The sequence below is a fragment of the Martes martes genome (genome assembly GCF_963455335.1).
Source record: "Martes martes genome assembly, chromosome: 9".
NCBI classification, from domain to species: domain Eukaryota; kingdom Metazoa; phylum Chordata; class Mammalia; order Carnivora; family Mustelidae; genus Martes; species Martes martes.
The window spans coordinates 11,725,773-11,751,737 of record NC_137896.1 but is presented as its reverse complement, the minus strand read 5'-3'; the positions used below and the strand labels follow the sequence as shown (position 1 = coordinate 11,751,737).

The 25,965-nt window shown below is 49.9% G+C and overlaps 1 protein-coding gene across 1 annotated transcript in view; it reads right to left on the bottom strand.

Annotated features, from left to right (window-relative positions):
• Window positions 1–8,150, bottom strand: part of PREX1 (phosphatidylinositol-3,4,5-trisphosphate dependent Rac exchange factor 1) — a gene marked incomplete at its 5' end in the record, with an annotated part of 175,206 nt that extends 167,056 nt beyond the window's left edge. Inside the window, one exon of the mRNA XM_080813368.1 lies at window positions 7,938–8,150. Within this exon, the coding sequence (XP_080669494.1) occupies window positions 7,938–8,150 (213 nt within the window). The remainder of the gene's footprint in view (window positions 1–7,937) is intronic.
• Between the last annotated feature and the right edge of the window lie 17,815 nt (window positions 8,151–25,965).

Here is a 25,965-nt window from a genome sequence, read left to right as displayed (position 1 = left end):
ATAAAACCCAAAATGCTCACCGTGCATGAGTCCCATACCACACCAATGTATCTCCCCAACTCCACCATCCTGACCTCCTGCTGTTCCTCAAAGAAGCCAAGCATGATCGTGCCTCAGGGCCTTTGCACATGTTGCCCCCTCTACCTAGAACACTTTCTTGACTGTCTCTCTACATCTGGCTCCTTCTCAACCCCAGGACTCAGCTCAGATGCCACCTCTTCAGAGAGGCCTTCATTGACCACCCCATCAGAAGTAGATGCCACCATCCCCAACAAACATATCCTCATTTTATTTCCTTCTTGGTGCATCCACTCCCCAGCTGAGTAGACTTGAGAAAGCTACTCTGTCTCTCTGGGCCTTAGTTGCCCCACCAGGAAAATAGCACAAGAGTTGTTGCAAGGGCTCAAAGAGATAATCCAGACAAAGCATAGTAGGTCCTCAGTGAATGTTATCATTCCATCTGTCACCATCTTCTCAAGGGACCTCTCTTTGTATTATCCAAAGAGTCCGCAAGGGCAGGGGCCTTATCCATCTTGTTCTGGCCATGTGCCAGGACCCAGCCCAGTGTCCATGTACTGAATGAAGAAGTGAATGAGTGAAAGAAAGCATGGGCTGCCCCCAGCCCCCTCTGGCCCTGGCCTCGCTGCTGCTGCGGCTGGGAACAGCTCCTTCCAAAAGCCGCCTGCCACCCCCCTGCGAGGGGGAAGATACAGGCCCCCAGATCCTGGTGGCTCGTGGCCACCTGCTTCCACCAGACTTTGGTGGCCCTAGTCCCACCAGCCTGAAATAGCCTTGCCTCCCCTGGCCCAGACACAAGGGATCGTCTGTCAGTCCCACCCTGGGGAAGGAAGCAGGCGGGTAAACACAGATTGAGTGTCCGACCACAGGACAAAAGAGGAGCAGGCAGATTCCCCTCCTGGTCCTCAAGCAGCCGAGAAAATAAAAATAAAAATAAACTAAAAAATCGACACAGGGCTAGGAGGCTGGAAGACTTCCCTTCTTCTCGGGGCTTCCTCTCAGATAACAGGAGAGCCTGCAGCAGGTACCAGGGTAGCCCTGACCTTGGCTCAGCGCTGGGCTCTGAAGGTACCTCCCGAGGATGACTGTGCTCCTTGCGGCAATCCCCTAAGGGCTCCAATCATCTCCATTTGCTGGTGGGGAGACCAGGACTCAGGCAGGCAAAAGGACTCGCCCAAGGTCACACAGGGGCAGAGCCAGGATTCGAACCCAGGCCCTTTGGCTTCTAGAATCCATGCTCCTAACCATGAACCCAAGACACAAGGCTGGATGAAGAGAGCCACCCTAACGCGCCACTCAGGTAAGTACACACATGCTCAGACACAGCGACTTCTTATGTTTCTGCGTACACGTGTAAACGCCCTAAAATGGTCTGAGAGCAAAGCCGGTGGGCAAAGGAACCCCCTGGTTCACAGCCAGGGGTTATTCGGTCCCCGTGGGGACATGTAGCAATATCTGGAGACCTTTTTTGATTGTACCAAATGGGGGGGGGGGCTATACGTATCTGGCGGGTAGAGGCCAGGCCTACAGTGCACAGGACAGCCCCCCACAATGGACAGGGATCCCGCCCCAATATTTCAGCAGAGCCAAGGGTCAAAGTATGGAGGGATTAGCCCCAGCCCAGAAGCCAAGGCTGAAATGCCCCCTGGGGAACCTCTTTAAGACGGACCTTTGGGCCAGGCTAAAACACACTTCCTGGGAACTCTTCTTCCAGAACTCTCAGGATGGAACCCTGACCAGCCCCAGGGGCCACCACCCTCGACCACGGCTCACCCCCCTCTGGGGGCCACAACTTCTGCAGGGGGTCCTCTAGGGTCTCGCCTGCAAAACAAGGAGTTTCAGACCCTCCTCCCCTCCCCCCACCCAACCCCACCACTTGCTCTCCAGGGGCTCCTAAACTTTGGGGCAAGAACCAGCTGGGGCCCTGTGCCTGGGAAGCAAGGCACACCGGTTCGAGGACCAGCCGGTTACTCGCCTCCTGCCAGAATTCCAGGCAGAGAACTAGAAGAGAGAAATCACAAAAATCTGAGAGGTTAAGCTTTGCCGCCGGTGGGCCTGACCCACTGCAGAGACGCCTCTTTCCAAAGCCGGCGGGGGCTGGGGGGACACGCTGTGGAGCAAAGAGGATGTGGGTTTCTCGATTAGATCCGAGGGAGTGGCCCAAGCTCAACAGGTCTTCTGCTCAGTGGCCTGATAAAGAGGGACACCCGGTAAGAGAGGGGTGCCCTGAAGCCTCCAAAAGCCAGGGACACCAACTCCACCCTTCTCTAAGTGACAGATAAATGATTAGGAAGGAAACCACCCACCAATAATGAACGGGCATCCGGAATGCTTATTTGCAGAACGCGCTCATTCAAATGCACGGACTGGAGCATCTCTGTTGGGTCACCCTTCTCCACGGGGACAAGAGCCACGTTTGCCCTGCTGGCAGCTGCACTTCCCGGGCCCAGAACGCTGCCTAGACTATACAGCAGGTGCTCTCAAACTACCTGCACACTGAGAAAAGCAGCCTCTTGGATTTCCCGGGGGGGGGGGGGGGGGTTCTGTTTGCCCTGCACAAAGATGCCCCCCCAACTCCTGCTGACATTGGGGTTTTTCTCATCAAAAGGTTTTCCCTGAATTCCTAATGATGTTTGGTCCAATACAAAGTAGCCTGGCCCAGGCTCTCTGGCATCCTAAAGCTCCGATAATTTAGACCTTTGGCTTAATTCTTATCTACACGGGCAGCTGGAGGTCTCACAAAGTCTGTGAATTTTGGTCATGAACACAGAATCACCTTGGGCAGTTCAGGAAAGTAGTAAAGAATGTGGGTTATGCAGCCAGACAACCTAAGTTTGAATCCCAGCTCCGTCAGGCTGTGTGACCTTGCAAAACTGACTTGGCCTCTCTGTTCCTTCATCTCATTTGCAAAGTAGGAAGCACAATACCTAGCACTTTTGAGCTGACAACAGAGAATGCTTTACACAGGGCTTGCAAACATTTAGTACTTCGTAAGTGTCAGCCAATTGTTATTATTGCTGTTACATTAGCCTAATAATTATGCTGAAATACAATTCTTTCTGTCGGAGGTTTGTAACATGTATATTTACATACATACACATAATTTTATAGGAAAACAGTACTACAAATGAGATTTCTGAGTAGATTTTTCCCCTTAACATCTTCCTTCTTGCCTTTCTCCCCAAGATACACATCCCTGTATCCTTTTCCCTAACTCCTGTAATGTCATACATACGACCAACATGTATGTGTTATGATTATCATTTACTTTCCCAAAGCAGAATTGTGTTATATACACTTCTCAGCGTCCTACCTTTTGCAACACACTGTCGTGAAAATCCCCAAAGTCACTGAGTAGGTTACTCTGTTTCAGCGACTACAGAATTTAAAATGTGTGCCCCCCCACCTCCTGACATTTCTCTCTAGTGTGAGACTAGGAGCAAAAAAATCTTAAAAAAAAAAAAAAAAAAAGAACAGTGACAACACAAAACCACAGTTTCTTGTTTTGGCAAGCAGAGCTCCAATAAGAGAAGCTCTGGTCTCCTGACCCCCCAAAAAAGCAGAACCAGAAAGCATTCTGGGAGCTTTCTGCTGACACCCCAGATCCTTAGGGACCCTGGTGCAGCCGATCGAGCAGACCCTCTGGGGGTCTATTGACCCTTTGGGGGTCTACTGACCAACCCTTACCTAGGGGTCTCTCTATCATCCATCTAGGCTCCCTGCCTTCCCACCACTGCTCGGCTGGCACACCCATCATAAGATGCAGTGGCACCTGCCCCAGAGGTGTCCCCACTTGCGAGAAGGAACTCCAAACCAATCCAACCAAAAGGCAGGTGGGCCCAAGGTCCAATAGCCTCCTCTTTAAGTGCAGGGGTGGGGGGAGATTGTGAACCCCAAACAGCCAACCTCCTCTAACTGTAGTACATCCCCGAAAAAGCCACCATAGCATACTGAGCACCAACTATGAGCCCGGCACAGCGCTAATGGCTTCGAGGTCAGGCTCATTCAAGCCTGAAAACACCGCTAGGACACAGGTGCTATACTGTTCCCATTGTACAGATGGGGAAACTGAGGCACCGAGCAGGCTAGTGACCTGCCCATAGCCACATGTGGTCAATATAGGGGAAAGCCAGGAGGTGAACACCAGCAGCCTGGCTCCAGAGCCCCACACTCAACCCTCACGTCATGGACAGACATTGAGCACAGAGGACGAAGCTGGCAGCCTGCCACTTCGATTCTTCTAGCGTTCTATCCATTCTGCTGAAGACAGAACAGGAGCCACAGAGGCAACATAACCATAGGAAGTGTAGGCAAAGGGTCAGGGTCGCGTAGACCTCAGTTCAAATCCCAGTTCTGCCACCTTAAAAAATCATGGGCCAAGACCTTTGTAAGCCAGAGACAGTCTGTGAGGTGGCTAGGGACATGAGCTGTGACCAGATCCTGCCACTGCTGTCTACATGGCCCAGGGCAGCCCACTTCAACTATCGAGCCACAACTTCCTCATGTGTCAGTGGGGTAATGACAACACTCCCTTCATAGGGGTAGTGGAAAGATCAAATAAATTGATACGTGTGAAGTGCCCAGAACCGTAAATAATGCATCCATGTCAGTTCCTACACGGTGATGACTATAATCATTATTATCGTTGATAACGCTGTCCAAGAACACACAGGGAGCACCCAACAAAGCCAGGGCTTCTCAACGTTGAAATCCAAGATTCTGAGTCAAAACCCAGGGCATTTTCTCCCACAATCTCTGTGGTATCCCCCAAGAAAGATCTAGTGCCTCTTACATAAACATACACAAAACATGGCACCAAGGTCATCAGTCCCCCTTGGGGGTGGGGAGGGATGTAAACCAGTTCCTGAAGGTGGTGGGGAAAGATGGGGAGATTCTGGAGGAACCACAGAGCCCCAGAACCGGAACAACAACAACAACAAAAAAAATCAAAACAAAACAAAATGAGAAAAAAAAAAAAAAAACCTGGTTCCGGAGTTTAGATAAGTCAAAAGGAAATTCACTCAAAGTCCCTGTCCTCCTTTCAGCGCTGACTCACACCTCACTTCCTCCAGGCAGCCCTCCCTGACTACTCCTGCTCACTGGAAGCTGGAATCCTATAACCCTAATGATCGGTATTATTTCATCATCACATAACAGAATAATTAATGATGATAACTCATATTTTTATACCATATTACCTGCCAGGCACTGTTCTAAATGCTTTCTATATATTTATATAACTGACTTACCCTCTTAAAAAACCCTGTAAGGTAAGATCTATTATCATCTCCTATTTTACAGATGATGAAAGTGAGGCTCAGAAAGGTTAAGCCACTTGCCTAAGGTCATACAGCCCAAGGACTCAAAGCCAAGCAGTTTAGCTCCAGAGCCCAGCCTTGTATGTGGAATTTCTATAAACACCCACTTTGCCACCAACTAGATTGTCCCCTCCTTGAAGACAGGAACCCAGAGCTGGCCTTTCTGCATCTCCCACATTTTGGGGTCATTTCTACTGACACCAGGACCTTAAAACTAGGGACACAGGAAGAGCAGGGCCGCCCTTCAAGACCCACCTCTGCCCCACGGAATTAGGAGCGTGGAGAGATTACCAAGCATTCTTCCCTTACCAAGTAAGTATAAAGGCTCGGAGGAGAGAGTGGGAAGACAGAAGAGAACAACCCGCAGGCTGCCAGCCTTGCTATGTGGAAAGCCTTGGTAATTAGCAGTTCCTGAAGCTAAGCCCTGGGTTTTCAAAACTGAAAGGCCTTGGGTTGTTTAGGGGCCGTTTCTGATGGAGCAAAACAAGAAAGGCCGCCTGTGGCTCACAGACAAGGTATGGGCTGGTCAAGTTACACAATCAGTCCATTGCTGGCACCAGCCTGGGGACACCCAAAAGGGCAAGGCAGAAAAGCAGCCTGGATTCTCCTCCCCTGGGTTTACAGGTGGGGAAACTGAGGCCAGGGCAGGGAGCAGGACTGGTCCAAGAACCAGCTCATCTCGGAACTGACAGGTCAATCCTAACAAAAACTGATGAACTCAATCGTGTGGAAGTACGGAAATCTTTTTTTTTTCCTTCCTGTTTCTTTAATAGTAAGAATGGTCGCTTCCAATCAATTTCCATTATTCTAGCAACCTCAGACTCTACAAGTGGACAATCTAAAACCACAGTTAACTCCAACACGATCTGCATCTGTTCTGAAACGTACCACACCATCCAGGCGAGGGCGCGGGAGGAAGAGGTATATTTTCTTACCCATTAATATAAAAATTGGTCTGTCTTTCCTCTCTCGCTTCCAGACTGAGGAGCAGGGAGTGGCTCAGAAGGAGAAGTAACGAGTTCCCGAGAATGTGACATTGCTCAGAGATATCAGAGCTGTCTACCTCTTTATATCAGAAACTGCCAGCTTCAAACTGAACAGATTCCTTTTTTTTTTTTTTTTTTTTTTAACGATGAGAGAGGGAGATGGGAAAGAAATGCCAACTCTGCCTTATTCTCCCAGGCCTTTCTAGAAGGGTCCTTTAGCCAAATGGTTTTCAATGCCACCGCACAACTCCCCAACCCCCCAACCCCCCCCCCACACACACACCTCTTTTCACAGAGAGAAGGGCTCTCTCCTCCCTGAGTTAGAACTAGGACCTCACACAGCCTCAGCTGGACCTCCAAGCCAGTGGGGGACCCCAGAGGATGCCAGAAGCTCCCTCTGTGCCCCAGAGACTGGGAGCTGCAGAGCCTGGCTCTGAGATCTCTGAGGAACAACCACCACCCCCAGCTCTTCCTGAACCAGGATTAAAAGACTTCCTAGAGCCGAGAAGGGAGTAAATGAGGTCCCAGCAGGAGGCACGGAGATTAAAGCCCTCAGAGTCTCCTAACTTCCAGCGAGGCTTGGCCTCAAGCCCACCCCCTCCACCCCCTGGCCACTTTTCTCACTTCCTAGGAGAGTAGGGAAGTGGCCCCTTCCTCCCTCTCACAGGGGGAATTAAAAAAAAAAAAAAGAAAGAAAGAAAGAAAAGAAAAAGAAAAAAAGCTCCGCATAGGAGTTTGGAGCACCCGCTGGGACTACCCTGGTCCAAAACCAGGTACCTCCAATGAACCAGCTGTGTGATTCTAGGCAAGTTACTCAACCCCGCTGGAGCTAAACTTTCCCATCTAAAAAATGGGGTCAGTACTCGTCCCTACTTCATGGGCCACTTGGAAGGCTAAACCTCCTAATGACACATGTAAGTGCCTGCCACATAGTAAGCGCTCGACTGTTATCTTAGAGTCTGACGCTGTGGTTTTGCCACTCAGAGATGGGGGTGGGACCTGGACTGGCAAGTCGTGAGTTCGAAACCCACTGTCCCCACGCTCCAGCAAAAGCGTGTGCACTGGAGAAAGGGGTCCTGCTCTTTGTGGTTTTGTGGGATCTCCGTCCCTCTTCCGGGCTCTGGGTTGAATCCTACTCTCGGAGGGGCGCTGGGTTCTAGGATGTCTAGGGTCCGTCCCGTTGAGTAGTCGGTGGTGCACTAGGTGGCGAAGAAATCCCCGGGGGAAAAAAAACGCAGGACCGAAAGCTCCCGGCGCCTGGGTCCCAGAGCCCCTGTATCGCGGATGTAACTAATTTTAAAACTATTTGAAAGGCGGGAGGGGAAAAGAAAAAGACAAAAGGGCAGCGTGCAGGATGGAAACGGGAGTATGGGAGACCCCGAGTCCGGGCTTGGACCGCTGGCCGGCAAAGGAGGCGACAGCCCAGCTCTGGAGGAGCCCGGATATCCCCACCTCCCTGTGTGCCCGCTGGGGCGCCCCTGAGGCTACTCTCGCGCCCCCCAAGGACCAGGGCCACAGGTTGTGGGGACCGCCCCGCGCTGGAGGCCCCTGCGCTCCACAGCGGGGCGGGCAGCCGGGGCAGAGGCTGTCCCCGCGCGCCCCGAGCGACACTCACCGATTGCAAGAAGCGCAAGGTGCCCACGTAGTCCCTCTCGGTGCCCAAGATCTCGTTGAGGACGCAGAGGCGGAGGCGCAGCTGGCGCTCCGACTCCCGCGCGGCCGCGCACGGGCCGGAGCTGGGCGCAGCGGCGCCGGGGACCCGGGGGTCCGGGTGGGCACCGTCCCCAGCCCCGTCGCCGCTGGGATCGCTACCGCCGGGTCCCTCCATTCTAACGCGGCCGCGCGGCGCCGGCTGCTTCCCCCGCGCGAAGGTCGCGCCGAACGGCGACTCAGGCGTCCAGGCGCCCCATCCCGGACGGGGCGCGCCGGCGGGCCGGGCTCAGCGGCGGGCCCGGCGCCTGGCGCGGCGGGCGGGCGGGACTGGGGGCGGGCGGCCCGGGCCGGGGGCGGAGGCAACGCGCGGAGGCTGGACCAGGGGCGGGAGGGGGCCGGCCCTCGGGGCTCCCAGACGGCGGGCTCCGCCGCCGCCGCCGCCCCCGCCGCTAAGGGAGCGTCTGCCAAGTGCCACACCGCTCTCTGGCCGCAGAGGCGCTCCGCGCGCGCACCGGGCCCCTTGGAGACGCGCGGCGGAGCTCAGAGGCTACGTCGGAAGCTCCGAGCGGCCAGGGCCGAGGTGCCCGGGGCGCTCGGGCGGGAACCCTCCAGAAGGGGAGCCGCGGAGGCCGGGGACCCCGAGGCGGCGCACGCGCCGCCGCCCGCGCGCCAACTCCGCGCCCGGACGCGTGGCCCCCTCCCCCGCCGCGGGCTACGCCACTCCCACCCACCACACGCGACACCCACCGCGCGCAGGCACACGCACGCAGGTTCGGCCGCCGCGGCCGCTTCTCGGGCGAGGGAACACCGGGCTGGAAAGGCTCGCGGCAGAGCAGCTCGGGAGCCAGCCCGCCCCGGCCCTCGCGACCCCGCCGGCCCGCGAAGAAAGGGGGGGCGGCCCCACCCCGGGCCAGGCAGCCTCTGGGGACACTGAGCCCTTTGGGTGCCCTCGGGCGCTGCCACGACCTTGAGAAGGGAGACGCGCGGCTCTCTCTGTCCCTCCCTTTCTCAAGCCCTTTCCTTCCTTCCGTTTCTGTCCCTTTCTTTTCTGAACTTACTTGCCCCCAAGAGACGACCCTGCGCCTTCCACCTTTCCCAGAAGAAATCAGTATCTGCTCTCGAGTTACTAATCAGGTAGCAGCCGCTCTGCCCGCGCCTCCCCCCACCTCCATCCACCCACCACCCGGGAGAAGGCCTTGGGAAACCCGGCTGCTACTCCAGGCTGCTCTGCGTGACCTTGATCATCAGCGGAACCGCTTGACAAATGTCCTTACCTGCCTCACAGGAAGGTAGGGAACGGTGACCGCGCTCTAGGGCCTAAAGTAAGCTGCTCAGGTTTGAATCCCATCTCCTTCACGTCCTAGTGGGTGACCTTGGGCTGGTTTCCTTTGCCTCAAGAGCCTTAGTGTTCTCAACAGTACAATGGGAATGATACTGCTACCTAGATCCTAGGATCCTCCACAGGGTTGTGTTAGTCCCCGGGACATACTTGGAACAGTGCCCAGTACCTAGAAAGTTCTCTATGTTTGTCCTTTATTATTATTGTTATTCATGTGTGAATGCCCTCTTGGCCTGGCCCCATTCTCCAAACTGTCCGCAAAATCCTTAATCTTCCCCTGTTCACCTCCCAGGGATCGTACTGTCTCTGCACTGGATTAAACGATTCATATAATATCCCCCCTGTAGACTGTAATCATCCTATAGGCAAGAACATGACTGCTTATTATCTTCTGTTCCAGACACCCAAGACTGTTCTCCTATTGGCCTGGATAAATACTGCAGGTTGCTCAGGATGCTGGGAGAGAGCGGGATGGCTTCTGCCCTCTAGGAAATGTGTCTTTGGGATTGTGAACAAGCAGGCGTTTGATCTGGGCCTCGAGTGAGGGAAGTTCTTCTGGGCAGGTGGTAAAGGGTGTGAGGTAGGTGAATCTGCCAGGTGTGGGTAGGGAGTTGATTATGTCTGAAAGACGGAGCGGTCTCCGAGTAGCTCTGCTGTGTGACGTTAGACTAGTCACATCACCTTTCTGAGCCTCAGATGGCTCATCTTTAAATAAATCCTTTCTACCACAAGGAGAAAACGTAGTGGGAACATTATGGCTATGGAATGAAGCTGGTTTGCATTTCCACCCCAGCTCCAACTCTAACTGGCTCGGTGACCTTGGTGAAGACACTTCACACTTCTGAGTCTCAGTTGCCTAATCTTTAAAATGGGAGTCTTGGGGGGAATGTGTATGTAACACAGGGTTTCTCAACCTAGGGCTACTGACATTTAGAGCCACATAAGTCTTCACTCCGGAGTGCCATCCTGTGCCCGGTAGCCATTTCATCGGTAAGCTGCACCCACAGGATGCCAGCAGCACTCTCCCCACTCCAGCTGTGATGACCAAAAATGTCACCAGACAGTGCCAAATGTCCCCTGAGAGACAGAATCGCCGCCCCCAGTTGAGAACCACTGGTAGAAAGTTGCTGACACAGAAAGCTGGCACATAGTAGGTGCTCAACAAATGTTAGTCCCCTTCCCAGCTGTGACCACAGAAGCTTAGCGTCAGCTTCAGACATCTGTCTCATGCGCGCACACACAGATCCCATGCCTCGTCCGAGAGTTGGTCCACACTGCCAAAAGGATTCCAAACATTTCCTCACTTGTGGATGGAGCCCGGCCCTGGCTCATCTCCATCTCTTCTACATTCTGTCCGATTCCTCTGGGGTGTTCCCACCCCACTGAAAGACAATACAACTTTTAATAAATTACTTAAGCTCTCTGCACCTCCTTTTCCTCTTCTGTGAACTGTGGACAATAGCTGTACCTACGTCATAAGGTTGTTGTGGGGGCACCTGGGTGGCTCAGTCGTTAAGCGTCTGCCTTCCGCTCAGGTCATGATCCCGGGGTCCTGGGATCGAGCCCAGCATTGGGCTCCCTGCTTTACGGGAAGCCTGCTTCTCCCTCTCCCACTCCCCCTGCTTATGTTTCTCTCTTGCTGTGTCTCTCTCTGTCAGATAAATAAATAAAATCTTTAAAAATAATAATAATAAGGTTGTCGCAAAGATTCCTGAGTTAAGACGTGGAAAGGGCTTGGAGCAGATAGTAAGCGTTCAGCAAGCAAAGGCTTTCATTTGGATTGTGTGCTGAGTCCATTCAGATGCATTTGGCTACAAGGAGAAGAAAAATGGGCTACTGGTGGGTCCAAAGTAAGGACCTCGTTTATTTAAAAAGAGGCCCAGAGGAGATTGGTTCATGTGGCTGGTCGGAGACTCGCAAAGTCATCAAGGACCCAGGCCCTTCGACCCTGCTCTCCTCCTCATGGTGACTCCCCTCCCCAGCCTTGGGGCCTCAGAGTCTCCAGATGGCTGTTACAATGGCAACATCCCCAGCCAACCCAAGTCCAAGGCAGGCTTTCTCTTGCCCTCTCACAGGTCATGTGACCACCCTCGCTTAGTCCCTGACCAAGAGAAGGGTCGTCACTGTCCATTTACAGTAGCTCTGGTCCATCTCCTGGGACGTGGCTGCCTGGTCAACTTGGGGTTCTCTTGTCAAGAAAGAGGTGTCTGCCGCAAGCACCGACCCCGCACTGGGCCTTGAGTGAGGTGCAAGGAGTAAAGAAGTGAACAAGACCGACAACTTTCGGGCCCTGGTAGAGCTGGCATCGCTCCAGCAGGGAGGGACAGACAGTGATGAACGAAACATAGAAAGACAGCAAGTTTCGTCATTCATTCGTCAAGTGTTTCTGGAAGGCCTACGTGCCCCAGGCTGGGATGGTGCAGTAACAGCATTTAGGGTGCCTGCCCTCTTGGTGTTTCCAGTGCAGAGCAGGCAGAGACAGAAAATAATCAAATTAATAATCAATCAATAGGGGCGCCTGGGTGGCTCAGGCATTAAGCGTCTGCCTCTGCTCGGGTCATGGTCCCAGGATCCCGGGATCAAGCCCAGCATCGGGCTCCCTGCTCTACGGGAAGCCTGCTTCTCCCTCTCCCCCTGCTATTCTCCATGCTTGTGTTCCTTCTCTCTCTCTCTCTCTCTCTCTCTCTCGGTCTCTCTCTCTGTCAAATAAATACATAAATAAAATCTTTAAAAAATAATAATAATCAATAAACAAATGAGATATTTTCAGCTTCTCCAGAGTTGCGTGGTGGCACCTGCGGGCCTTTGCTCTGGTCGCTGCCTACCCCAGGTCTTCTGAGACAGTTAGGGAGCTCCACACTAGTGTGATCAATGGGGACTCCCTTGGTCCAGGGCCTGGCTGCCTCCCAGCTAATCCTGGCACAGAGCGACTCACTGAACCAAACATGACTAAGCAACCACAACCCCGGGGGAGATGTCTTTCCCTAGCCCTGTATGGGCCCCGACCTCTCGTACCTTCTTCCCCATCACCTCCACCCACGCACTCCAGGATCTCCAGTGGGGAGCCCTTAGAACCAGTATGTCTCCTGGGTAGGGCCTTAAATAGGCTATAGCTGGGAAACATTCACCAAAAGAACAGAGCGAGAAGGAGAGAAAAAAAAAAAAAGAAATCTTCCAGTTGAGCGGGGGAGCAATGACAATGATAGAGAAATTCTCGTCTACAGGGACAATTATAGAGTTTCTATTGCCATGTACTTTGCAAATAGTGGGAAATACCATTTCATTTCGGCTGCGTGCATTTCACAGGTGCAGGGAAGTTAGTGCTGTTTGGAAACATCAGACAGTTCCTTATTCCCTGACGAGCCTCTCAGATTCTGCGGGCTCAGGATTTGAAGGCTGCCTTCCCAAGCTCTGCTCAAAAGAAAAAATAATGAAGATAAACCGAAGAGAAACAAGGGGTGTTTTTTGTCCATCCCAAGTTGAACAAACCAATGAGAAATGAGTTAAGGACTGCCCAGGATTGCAATCATTTCCCAAATGCAGATGAGTTTTCAGTAAGTCAGGCCAGCTGCCCAGAAAGTCTTTTCCTCATTCTGAGCACCAAGAGCAGCTTTCTGAGAAGAAGAGAGGCATCTCCACCCTTGGCATTGGCCAGAATGGCTGGACAACTGAACTCAACATGGGACACACAGGCCAGGGTTCATTTCTTCAAACCAAAATATTCCCTTCCTTATAGTCCTACGTGAGCCACCGCCGAGTGTCCAAGTTAAAACTTCCCCAAAGGAAGCTTTGCTGTTAGAAGCAGATCTCTCCAGAGGACCCTGGCTCAAGATCTGATTCGCACATAATGGATATCAGATTAAGTCAGGGCTCCAGACCTTTGCCAAATCAGATTCCTGCCAGAAAGCACTAGAAGCATAGCCTGGAGGAAACAAAGAAGGAAATGCTTAGGACCCTTGGTTTGAATCCCAGCTCGGCCACTGATATACATGCATTCATTCTTCCCAGGCTTTGGACATTGTTGAAGCCCTAGGGACCGGACCAGCTTCCTGGGTTCAAATCCCAGCCCCACCAGCTTCCTAACTGTGTGGGTTTGTGCAAGTGACTTTGTCTCTCTGGGCTTCGATGTTGTCTATCTGTAAAATGGGGTCAATAAGAGGTCCTACCTCACAGAGCTGTGTGGATTAAAATACTTAATAGATCCAAAGTGCTTAGAATGCTGCCTGACACTCAGTTCAGTGTTAGTTATTAGAACTGGAAGAAGCCACGATGTTTGGAGGTGTCGCAGCCATCTTGATACCATGAGGATGGTCATCGTTAACCAGCTGAAGATGACAAAATGACAGAGGTAAAGAATCTTGATCTTTGATGTCATCAAGCCCCAGAATTAACCAACTATGGAACTGCTCTGCCTCTGGACTTCTTGTATTAAAAGACGATAAAATGTCCTTATTGTTTAAGCCAGGTGAGTCATGCTTCCTTATTTGCACCCAAAGCATCCTAGCTGATATGCCTCCCTTTCCCTAGATTTCTCCCCACTTAGATGAACCGATTCCTCCACTGAAAGGAAGGCCAGGGACACCTGGGTGGCTCAGTTGGTTGAGCGTCTGACTCTTAATTTCAGCTTAGGTTCATGATCTCATGGTCATGGGATCAAGCCCCCTGTCCAGCTCTGTGCTCTGCACAGAGTTTACTCAGGTTTCTCTCCCTCTGCCCCTGCTTCCACTTGTACACGCTTGCTCTCTCCCTCTAAAATAAATAAATCTTTAAAAATAAATAAATAAAAGGAAAGGAAGGAAGGTAGACTAAACACCCACTTTTCATGGGACAATCCTAGTTTGTGCCTGTTGTCCCAAAATAATTCTTAATAACATCCTGCTTTGGATGATTATGATCACCCTATCCTTTGAAATAAGTGCTGTGCTCTTTCCAGTTCTCTCTTAAAATGCAGAATCCCCCACAAAGTGCTGCTCTCCGCCACCTCGTTTTCCCAATGAAGCAAAGACCTAAGGATTGTAACATGAAGGCCGGAACGGGGGCAAAAGTTAAAGAAAAAAAGGTTCACGGGATGCCTGGCTGGCTCAGTCGGCAGAGCATGTGACTCTTGATCTCTGGGTTGTGAGTTCGAGCCCCTCGTTGGGGATAGAAATTACTTAAAAATAAAATCTTTAGGGTCCCTGGGTGGCTCAGTGAGTTAAGCTTCCGACTCTCGACTTCAGGTCTTAATCTCAGGGTCATGGGTTCAAGGTCCACATTGGGCTCCATGCCTGGCATGGAGCCTACTTAAAAAATAATAAAACAGGGGCGCCTGGGTGGCTCAGTGGGTTAAAGCCTCTGCCTTCGGCTCAGGTCATGATCCCAGGGTCCTGGGCATCGGGCTCTCTGCTCAGCAGGGAGCCTGCTTCCTCCTCTCTCTCTGCCTGCCTCTCTGCCTGCTTGTGATCTGTCAAATAAGTAAAATCTTTTTAAAAAAAAATAAAACAATAGATAATAAAATCTTTTAAATTTTTTTCAGAAAAAGGTCGGTGGGGGCGCCTGTGTGGCTCAGTGGGTTAAGCCTCTGCCTTCGGCTCGTGTCATGATCCCGGGGTCCTGGGATTGAGCCCCGCATTGGGCCCTCTGCTCAGCAGGGAGCTTGCTTCCCGCCCCTCCTCTGCCTGCCTCTCCGCCTATTGTGATCTCTGTCTGTCAAATGGATAAATAAAATCTTTAAAAAAAAAAAAAAAAGATCGGTGCATAAAAGGTAAATTCTACAACTTAGTCAAGACCAGAGATTGACCTGGATGGTGTATCTTGAAATCCTGCAGCCAGGATGCCAGATGGTTTCAACAGACATACTGGACACACATTTATATGTCTGGGGTTTTTTTTCCTTTTTCAGTTTGTTTCCTGGCCTGAAAGCTCAAAAATAGGGCTGCCCTGTCCAAATCCAGACACCTGGCAATCCCAGTGGCAACTTTTATGGAAAGCTGACGGTTTCCGCTTTAGCCAGCAGAGACACAAACAGCCACACCCTCTCCAAATGCCGTTTATGCTGCAGCCTACCTTCCAAATTTCCTAGGCAAATTCCATTCCTGGAGCCTTGCTGAAAGGAGGGGAGTTCTAATGCCAACCGTTATCATTTCTCACTGTGCACCAGGCATTGGCAAGGTTTGGCAGCAAATTCTCACAACTGCCCTTTATGGTAATTATTATTATATTATCGTCCCTTTTTTACAGATGAGAAACCCGAGGCTTAGTAAGGAACTCAGTCAAGATGACTATATTAGTTCAGATAGAGAGAGCCTCTGTGACAAGACCCAATAGTAATACATTTGTCTAAGTAGAACTTATTTCTCTCTCGTCTGATAGTCCAGGCATGAAGAACCCAAAGCCAAATGAAGGCCTCATGGTGTTGGGGCCCAGGCTCTTTCCGACTCATGGGGGCACCATCCCTGATGTGGGGTGTTCACTGAGGGTTCCAAGATGGCGCCACATCTTGACCAGCGGAAGGAGAAAGAGAGACAGTGAAGGGAATGCCTGGTCCTTATAAGACCCTGAATGGGCAGTTTCACCCATCACTTCCACTCCCACCTGACGGGCCGGAGTGTGGCCACCCAGGCATGTCCGACCTGAAATCCATCCCCACTAAGCCACTTCTCAGGTGTTGCCAATGGACTGTGAACATCTCGTTTCTGCCATCACAGAATGGCACCCGGCACACCTAGATATGAACTGAGTGCATGAATGAATGCCTCCAAGACTCTCTTTGGACTCCAGGTTGAGGGAAAGCTCACTGTGGGGCCTCGCACTGTTCTAGGCACTGAGAACCATGAACAAAACAAGCAAGGAAGGGTGCTTGCCCTCTGGGAGCTGTCAGGAGAGTGGCAGAAGAGGTGGGGAATAAGGACCCCAAGAAGTCAACCGCGAAGTCTGCCAGGCGGCAGTAAGGGCTAAGGGGTAAACACAGAGCGGGGACAGGGCAGGGAGTGCAGGACCAGCACAGCCCCAGAGGATGAGAGAAAGGAGCTGACATTTTAGCAAAGGAGTGAAGGAAGTGAGGGAGCATCCCCGCACGTGCTCCAGGTAGAGGAAGCAGCAGGTGTCAGGGCTTGGAGACCAAAAGAGCCAGGAGCAGAGAAAGCAAGGGGAAGGCAAGTTAGCTGTAGGAGACACGCTGAGGCTGCACTGGGAAGAGAACAGACGTGCTGTGTAGGTAAGGCGGTGCAGATGACGGCTTTTTCTCTGGGTGAGTGGGAGCCATGGCAGGTTCTGAGCAGAGGCGACACAGGATCTGACAGGTTCTAACAGGATCGCTCTGATTGCTCTGTGAGAGAAGATGGCAAAGGGGTGAGGTCAGAAGCAGTGAGACCTGTAAAGAGGGTACTGCAGCAGTCCAAGCAAGAGATGTTGATGGCTTACACCAGCCTGATACCAAGAGAGACGAGGAGAAATGGACTGTTTCGGACATATCCTAAAGCTAGAGCCTGCAGGATTTGTTGAAGTGCTAGGGGTGACAGAGAGAGTTAAACACAACTCCAAGGTTTTTGACCTTGGATGGGATTGGAATTGACCAAGATGGGGAAGACTGTGGGAGGGGCAGGTTTTGGGGAGAAGGTGGAGAAGTTGGCTTTGGCTGTGTTAGATGTCAAAGTCAATAGCCAAGTGTAGAGTGGGCAGTCAAATTCAGAAGCCCAGGGATCAGGGGGAGGCCAGCCTGGAGATAAAAACGTAGGCATTGTCAGGATATAATGATAATTAAAGCCATGAGATTAGGCGAGATCACCCAAGAGGGCACATGGCGGGAGAAGAGACAGGGACCGAGCCCCGGGCCACAGCGAGGGGCTGTGGCAGTCAGAGCTGGGGCAGTCAGTGAGTGAACGTCAGAGCAGAACTGGAGAGAACTAGAGAGAGTCCAATTCCAATTTCCGGAGTTGCCCTGCCTTCCTTAAGAAGACTGAACACAGTGATGGAGTCTCCCATGACCTGGCTCTCCGTCTCGGTTCAGTCATTTCCTTCATGGCCCCGAGCCTCCATTTCCCCATCTGTTAAGTGGGGACACTAAGAAGCCTGCCTCTGCCAGCTCTCCAAGAGAATGCGAGCACACAGGGAGACCCTACGGACCCCACAATGCTTGCAAACATGAAGAGTCCTGCACAAATGAAAGGAATTTCTTCCCCTACCGCCCAACTCGAGATGTTCAGAAATGTGAAACCAAAGCAAAACCAGAAAAAATATATAAACACCAATTCAGAGAAAACAAAAGAGAGGTTGCGACAGAGAAAGAACTACATATAGCTCCACGCAGCAAAATGAATGAATTGCTGAGACATAACATTGAACCAAAGAAGCCGAATAGAAAAGAGCACGTGAAGTAGGAGTGTATTGATACAGTGATCCAAAGCAGACAACGTTAAACCAGCGTTCCGGGGCACACGGTTTCCTCCCGGGGTTGGGCAGGAGGGGTCCTGGGGTTTGGATGAGCCCCACAGGGGCTTCAGGGAGCTGGCAGGGTTCGATTTCCCACCCCTGCTGGTGATTTTACAGAGGTTCACTTATAATAATGTATTCTGATTCATATTTAAGTCTTATGTCTTTTTCTCTATGTCCCAACTTAAAAATACATCGAAACCCTTAAAAATAAATAGATACACCTATATCCATACACTTTGACCAAGTTATCCTCCTTCAGGGAAACCTAAAGGACGAAACAATCACACACGCAGACAAATTCTGATGCACAAAGATGTTCACTGCTGTGACACTCAGTGCCATATTGGAATGGACCAAAATTCTCACTAATGATATTATGATGTCTTCACAATTCAAAAATTAATTAACTATTTAAAAATCTGCTATCAGAGGTGCCCAGCGGCTCAGTCGGTTGAGCATCCAACTCTTGAACTCAGTTCAGGTCTTGATCTCAGAGTCATGAGTTTGAGCCTCATTGGGCTCAATGCTGGGTGTGGAGCCTACTTTAAAAAAAAAAATCTGCTATCAAAGAATGTTCAGTGGACTTGGAAAATGCTCACTGCACATGGACAAACAGGGAGGAAAAAAGCAGAATATAAATTACATGCAGACTGTGATGTCAGTATTGTCAATATTTATTACAGACTCATAAAAAAAGACAGGAAGGAAATATATAAAAATGACAAGAGTAGGGACGCCTGGGTGGCTCAGTTGGTTAAGCAGCTGCCTTCGGCTCAGGTCATGATCCCAGCGTCCTGGGATCGAGTCCCACATTGGGCTCCTTGCTCAGCAGGGAGCCTGCTTCTCCCTCTGCCTGCCACTCTGTCTGCTTGTGCTCACTCTCGCTCCTCTCTCTCTCTGACAAATAAATAAATAAATCTTTAAAAAAAAAAATGACAAGAGTAGATACACCAGGGCAGTGGAATTGTGGGTATTTTTTTTCTCTACACTTATATTTCCCAAATTTTCTACAGTGGGTGCATATGCTTTTATTCTTTATTTTTTAAAAGACTGATTGATTGATTGATTGATTTGAGAGAGAGAGAGTGAGAGACAGCATGAGCTGGGGAGATGCAGATGGAGAGGGAGAAGCAGGCTCCCTACTGAGCAGGGAGCCCGATACGGGGCTTGATCCCAGGACCCCAGGATCATGACCTGAGCTGAAGGCAGACGCTTAATGACAGAGCCACCCATTTTTTTATTAAAAAAATAAAATCTTTTTTAAGATTTTATTTATTTATTTGACAGAGAGAGAGATCACAAGGAGGCAGAGAGGCAAGCAGAGAGAGGGAGAGGAGGAAACAGGGCTCCCCGCTGAGCAGAGAGCCTGACATGGGGCTTGATTCCAGGACCCTGGGATCATGACCTGAGCCGAAGGCAGAGCCTTTAACCCACTGAGCCACCCAGACACACCCCTCCCCCAACCTCTTCTTTTCATTTGGACCTCAGATGCGAAAATTAGTTGATTATGGTCCTCAGGCCATGGCGCACCATCAGCAGCGTGTGAGTGTGGCCTCTGTTTTGTTTTATTTTCCCTTCGTTTCTCCTTCCCCATCCCTCTCGGCATCTCCTATTTCCCTCTCCCCCACGGACACCCACTCGGGTATATTTGAAGTATGTTCCTTCTATCCATCTGCCGTACATATGTTTGTTTGGATATATGTGTATCCAAATAGACATAGTGAAAAAGATATAAAGAGATCAAGAAAAAGTGTCGTTTATGATTATTTTTATATTTCTACGTAAATGGTATAGAGCTATGCTTCTGATGCTATCTTACCTTTTTCACTGCACATGTTTTCGAGGTGGCTCCTTGTTGCCGTTTGTAAATGTAACTCACTACTTCCCACTGCTGCTTAGTATTCTACTGTATGCACATCACCGTGCTAGAGACTGCTTGGCTGTTCCCCAAACGCAGTTTCCTCTTCTTACAGGACACACTGAAGGACTACATTTCCCAGGGCCCCCTGCAGGAGCCACAGAGCAGAGCTTCAGGCCATAGATGCCAATGGGTGAGGGTGAGTGTGCATTTACCCCATCCTGGCCACGAATTTCTCTGTGTCCTCTCCTCCTTGTTTATTTCCCTTGTAAGCTGATTGGGATGGCAACTCTAAGGTGATCTTGGAAGCCATGGGTTGAAGGTGGCAGAGCCACCCTCAGCCTGGGTCTGAGTGCTGGCACGGAGGGGAGCCAGACCCCTGACCGGTAACGTTCACTTTGGACTGTCCTATGAACAAAGTCTGAGACTTTGCATATTTTAGGGTCTGTTTATTATAAAGGCTAACATTAACCCTAACCAAGAAAACCATAGTCTACTTATCCATTTCCTCGTGCTAGGCACTATTACCCTAACTCCATGAAACAATGCTATGATGTACAACCTCATACATATTTCCATTTGCATCTGTGAGCAAGGTTTTTTAGGCTGTCTATCAGAAACGGAATTGCTGGGCTATAGGGTTTGTATGTATTTTGCTTACCTGACTGAAGCAATGGCAGAGGCATCCAGCTTTGGGGGGAGGTGACAGCAGAAGCTTTGGTATTCACCTACCCAGAGCTGGCATTGGCAGTTGGAATGTCTGGGCTCAGTGAGGTCATCGCAGGAGACATCCCACAGAATGGTCTGGGTATTGTTCATGAAAAATTGACCTCTAAGACTGGCTTGCAGGGCACCCTTGAGATTCTGTGAGCCCTCTATAGGCAGTAATAAAATTACTAAAGTGGGTTCTGTTGTTTACTACTGCAAATCCCTGATTTATGCTAGACCAGGAGTCGGCAAACGTCTGTAAAGGGCCAAATAGTGTATATTTCAGTCTTTAAGGCTTATACAGTCTCTGTTGCAACTATTCAATTACAGTGTTGTAGCCCTGACACAGATAAATAAATGAATAGGCGTGGCTGGTTGCCAATAAAACTTTATTCATAAAAACAAATAGCCTGAGGGCCACAGTTTGCCCATCTCTGAGCTAGACAGAAAGAGATCTCTCCTTTCTCTCAATCTCCATGTAGATGTTGTTGCCGTGTTTTCTGGTGTTAGCTCTTTGGTAAGCTCCTTTTCTCAATCTATTTTGGGGCCCCACACAGAGCCTCACACATTACCTCGCCTGCAGTAGACTGACTGAATGAGTAAATGAGTTGGTGAATGAATGAACGTACGGCTTTAATTTAGAGGTGGTCCCACTGAACAACTCAGGCAAAGACCAGTCAGAACAGAAGCCAGCTGTGCACAGCCTGTGCAACTGAACTGTTATACCAGGGGGATCCAGTCCAGCTCCATCCAGCCTACCCTCTGCCTCCCAAGCCCACACCCACCTAACCAGGCTTCATCCCACATCCCTGGTAGGCATCAGTTTCAGGTTTGGTTTCCAAATTTCAGAAGCTAATGAGGAACAAAGCAACTGTGGGGGGACTCAGTTCTCAAAAGCAAACTGTGTTCCAGTGACTAATCTATCCTTCACTCCTAGTATTTTTATTCTTCTAGCAGAAATGTGTATGAGTCACAGCTCCTGTTGGAGAATTTTTTTAATGCATCATTGTGTGCCTGCAGACCTGCAGGGTCTGGGTGCTGTTGGCAGGGGGCTAATGATTTCAGCAGCAGCAACAAAAGCTGTCGTCACTAACCAGGACTTGGTTCTCCAGTCTCATCAGCCTCCAGCAAAAAAAGGAAAGAAAAAAATAATAGATTCAGCATCCAATTGAGGCTGTGGCATATGGGGCGGTTAGGGGACCAGAGACCACGCACGCATTCTCCTACCAATACCTTTCTCTTCAGACCCTGCCACAAGCCCCTCTCCTTTCAGAAAGCCTGCTTGATTCATCTGTTCTCAAAGACCATCTTCCAGCTCTAAAACCACTATGATTTGCAAATCAAATCTCACCCTTTTCTGATCACATTTCTACCCTGCAGTGGATTCCTGCAGCCTCTCTGTAGAAAATTCCTATTCTACTCCCATCAGCCAATTTGTGGCATTCTTTCTGGAGCGTGAAGTCATTTCCACGTGGGTGTGTTCTCTCTCTCCTGCCTAGTGGGGTGGACGAAGCCCATTTGGAAATTATAAGGAGATGAAGTCAGAGCTCCACTTGGTCCCTCACTGGCTGTGTGACTTCACCCCCTGGGACCTCAGTTTCTACATCTATAAATGGGGATGCTGCTGCTGATCATAATAGCAGAATGAACGTAGCTCATATTTCTTGAGCCACTCCCCAAATAGGTAAGGACTTTTATCTATTATGCTCACTGCTGATTCTCCACTGTCTAGTAAAGAGCCTGGCACTGGGTAGGTTACTCAACACGTGTGTTGAATAAATGAATGAGTGGTTTCCCATACTTGTCCAGTCTCAAGAAGCCCCACCTTTCTCCAAAGTCAACCTTGAATCTCCCTTTGTGCATATGCAGAACTCTCATCTCTCAAATCCCTGGGTTACTTTATTATTCAAGGATTCTTAAGATCCAAGTGGCAGAAATCCAACTCAGACCAGTTCAAGTGAGCCAGGGACGGTATTGGCTCACGTGACAGTCTCCACTAGCTTCACTAGGTACCCCAAGAAAGAGATTGTCTTGGTGTTTTGTTTTCTTTTGTTTTCCCAAAAGCCTCTTTTGCAAAGCTGTGTGATTAGCCAGGATTGGGTCATATGTCCATTCACTGACTCTGAACAAGCAGGCCTGGTGTCTTCCACTAGAGAGGAGAGAGGAGAGGAAGGTGGGTTCCTCCCAATCCCTGTGGACTGAAAGTGGAGAAGGGGTTTTTACCACTGAGGCTCTAGCACTAGATGCTGGCAGCAAACACAAAGGACAGGGGACGCTCTTGTGGTCGCCAGTCTCACCAGCCTCCCCTCCAGCCTCTCTCCCCTCCTACCACTCTCTCAGGTTAGCCTCCATAAACAAGTTATTCCCTTGCTCAAGTACCTCCAGTGTTCCCTACTGCTGACTGATAAAATTATAATTTGCTCTGATCGGCATGGAAAGACTCCTGCAACATGACACCGGTCTTCCCCGGTCCCAGGGATCAGTGAGGAAGCTGTTGTAAGAATCCAGGAAAGCAAAGGTGAGGCGCAGAGTTCAGAAGCAAAAGTCAGGTTGCAGTCATGGGTTCCAGAGACATCCATCACGCCACCGAAACTGCTCCCTCAAGGTCACCAGTTCGGACCTCCAAGTCCAACACTAACAGTTATTTCTCCATCCTTATTTTACTCCATTATTCAGTAGCCCTCGGCGCAATGAATTTCTCCCTCCTTCTGTTTTGCTGGAAAGTACTGAGGGTGTCCTGCTGACTTCCCCACCAACCCCCCCCCCCGGACTTTGTCTTCTAAACCCACTAATGATGCCATTGGTTGCAAACTCAACAACCATTTCCCCCTCTCTCTATCTAAACTTCCAAATTTGGCTACCATATGCTTCTCAAGAGAATGAGCCCCTTCTATCCCCAATGGGAAAATCCTAAAGAGTCCTAGGCAATCATAGGGGACAGGCATATGACACATTTTTAGCCAATAAATGTGAAGTTTCTTTTCTTTTCTTTTCTTTTAGATTTTACTTATTTGAGAAAGAGAAAACAAACAGTGGGGAGGGGCAGAGAGAGGAGAGAGAGAGAGAGAGAAGCAGACTCCTTGCTAAGCAAGAAGCCCAACAAGGGGCTTGATCCCAGGACCCAGAGATCATGACCTGAGACAAAGGCAAATGCCCAACCACTTGGCCCACCCAGGGGCCCATACGTGAAGTTTCAGTCATGGAAGTCCACTAGAGGCTTCAAGTGTTTGTCCCTCTTAAAATAGGACACCAGAAAGGAAAGTGATCTCTTGTTCTTCTGACCTATGGATGTTATGAAGACTCAATGTCTGGAGCCATAGCAGCCATTTAGGAACCATGAGGAAAGACCGTGCTATCAAGGTGGACAGAAAGATGGAAAGAATCTGGATCTCTGATACTGCTGTTGAGTCACTGAATTAACCAAGCTTGTGACTGCCATTGTTTAAAGCATATGGAGTTAGGTCTTGATTTACCTGTAGAAAAAAATTATTCTGGGCACCTGGGTGGCTCAGTTGGTTAAGCAGCTGCCTTTGGCTCAGGTCATGATCTCGGAGTCCCGGGATCGAGTCCCGCATTGGGCTCCCAGCTTCCCAGGGAGTCTGCTTCTCTCTCTGACCTTCTCCCTTCTCATGCTGTCTCTCACTCTCTCTCTCTCAAATGGATAAATAAAATCTTTAAAAAAGAAAAAGAAAAAATTATTCTGATGAGTCTATCCCATGAATGATGAAACTTCCAGAAACAGGGGTGCTTGGGTGCTTGGGTGGCTCAGTCGTTAAGCAGCCGGCCTTCAGCTCAGGTCATGATCCCAGAATCTTGGGATCAAGCCCCACATTGGGCTTCCAGCTTTGTGGGAAGCCTGCTTCTTCCTCTCCCACTCCCCCTGCTTGTGAAACCTCTCTAGCTCTGTCTCTCTCTGTCAAATAGATAAAATATTTTAAAAAAGAAAGAAAAGGGGCGCCTGGGTGGCTCAGATGGTTAGGCATCTGCCTTCCGCTCAGGTCATGATCCCATGGTCCTGGGATCAAGCCCCGTATCTGGCTCCCTGCTCTGGCGGGGAGTCTGCTTCTTCCTCTCTCTCCCCATTGTACCCCCTGCTAGTGCTCTCTCGCTCTCTCTGTCAGATAAATAAATAAAATCTTTTAAAATAAAATTAAAAAATAAAAAAATTTTAAAAATAAAGAAAGAAATTTCCAGAAACAGTGCTGCTATGGCCTCCCTCCTCAGTTGACTTCAGACCCATGTGGGGTGCAGAGTGGGTATCTTTCCAAGCAGTCCCACAGGCACCTTAAAAACATGTCCCAGGGTCAGGGGATGGTTGAAATAGATAAGGAGGATTGTGTATACTTACCCTGCTGAGCACTGAGAAATGTATAGAATTATTGAATCATATCGTACACCTGAAACTAATATAACACTGTATATCTTCAATAAAAAAAAAAGAAAGAAAAAAGTCCACACTTGAACCAATTATATCCACAATCCCCAAAAGACCTTATCCACCGTTCTACCAGATGGATGGCATCACCATCCGTGGTCTCTTTCATGAATAATCCTGGAGTGATTTTCTCATTCCTTCACTCATTTAACCAACTCGTATTTACCGAGCACCTAGGGTGTACTAGGCATTATGCTAGATGTAGGAGAAAAAAACAGTGAATAAGACAAAGTTCCGTCTTTTGTGAAGCTTATATTCTATTCAGGGGAGAGAGATAGTAAACAGACAAATAAACACATAGCCAATGACAGCTAAGAAATATACAAAGTATTTTCAGAGAGAAATATAGGAAGGCACATCCCTAGATAAGGTGATCAAAGATGGCTCTCCTAGGAAGGGAATAATTAAGTCAAGATCTCAGTGCTGAGCCAGAATCAGCAACAAAACATGAGAAGAGCTTTCTGAAGAGGGAAAAAAAAAATGGCAAACACCAAACTTGGAACATTCCAGGAGCAGCAAGGAGGACGGTGAGGTGGGAGAAATGAATAATGTAACCAGGGGTAAGAAGAGAGGTCAGAAATGTGGGGTGCCTGTGAGGCTCAGTAGGTTAGGTATCTGCCTTCGGTTCAGTTGGTGTCATGCTCTCAGGGTCCTGGGATCAGCCGGGGTTATGATCTCAGTGTCCTGGAATTGAGCCACATGTCAGTCTCCCTGATGGGTGGAGAGAGTTTGCTTCTCCCTCTGCCCCTCCCCCTGCTCGTTCCCTCTCTCTCTCAAATAAACGAATAAAATCCTTAACAAAAAAAAGTCAGAAAGGTAATGCGCAGACAGGTAAATGCAAGGATTTCATGCTAAGTGCAGTGGGCAGCTGGGAGAGGTAGTAAAACAAAGGTGTGATACCTGATTCTTCTGTTTTTAAATTTTTATTTATTTATTTGACAGAGAGAGAGCGATCACAAGTAGGCAGAGAGGCAGGCGGGAGGCGGGGGGCGGGGAGAGCAGGCTCCCCGCTACGGAAGAGCCTGATGCGGGGCTAGGTCCCAGGACCCCGAGATCATGACCTGAGCCAAAGGCAGAGGCTTAACCCACTGAGCCACCCAGGCGCCCCCTGATTCTGGTTTTTAAACGATTGTCCTGTTGCATGGAGAACAGTCCTCAAAAAGAAAAATGATCATAACTAACCCTTTCCTAATAGATACTGTGTGCCAGACACTGTTCTAAAAACTTTCTATATTTTT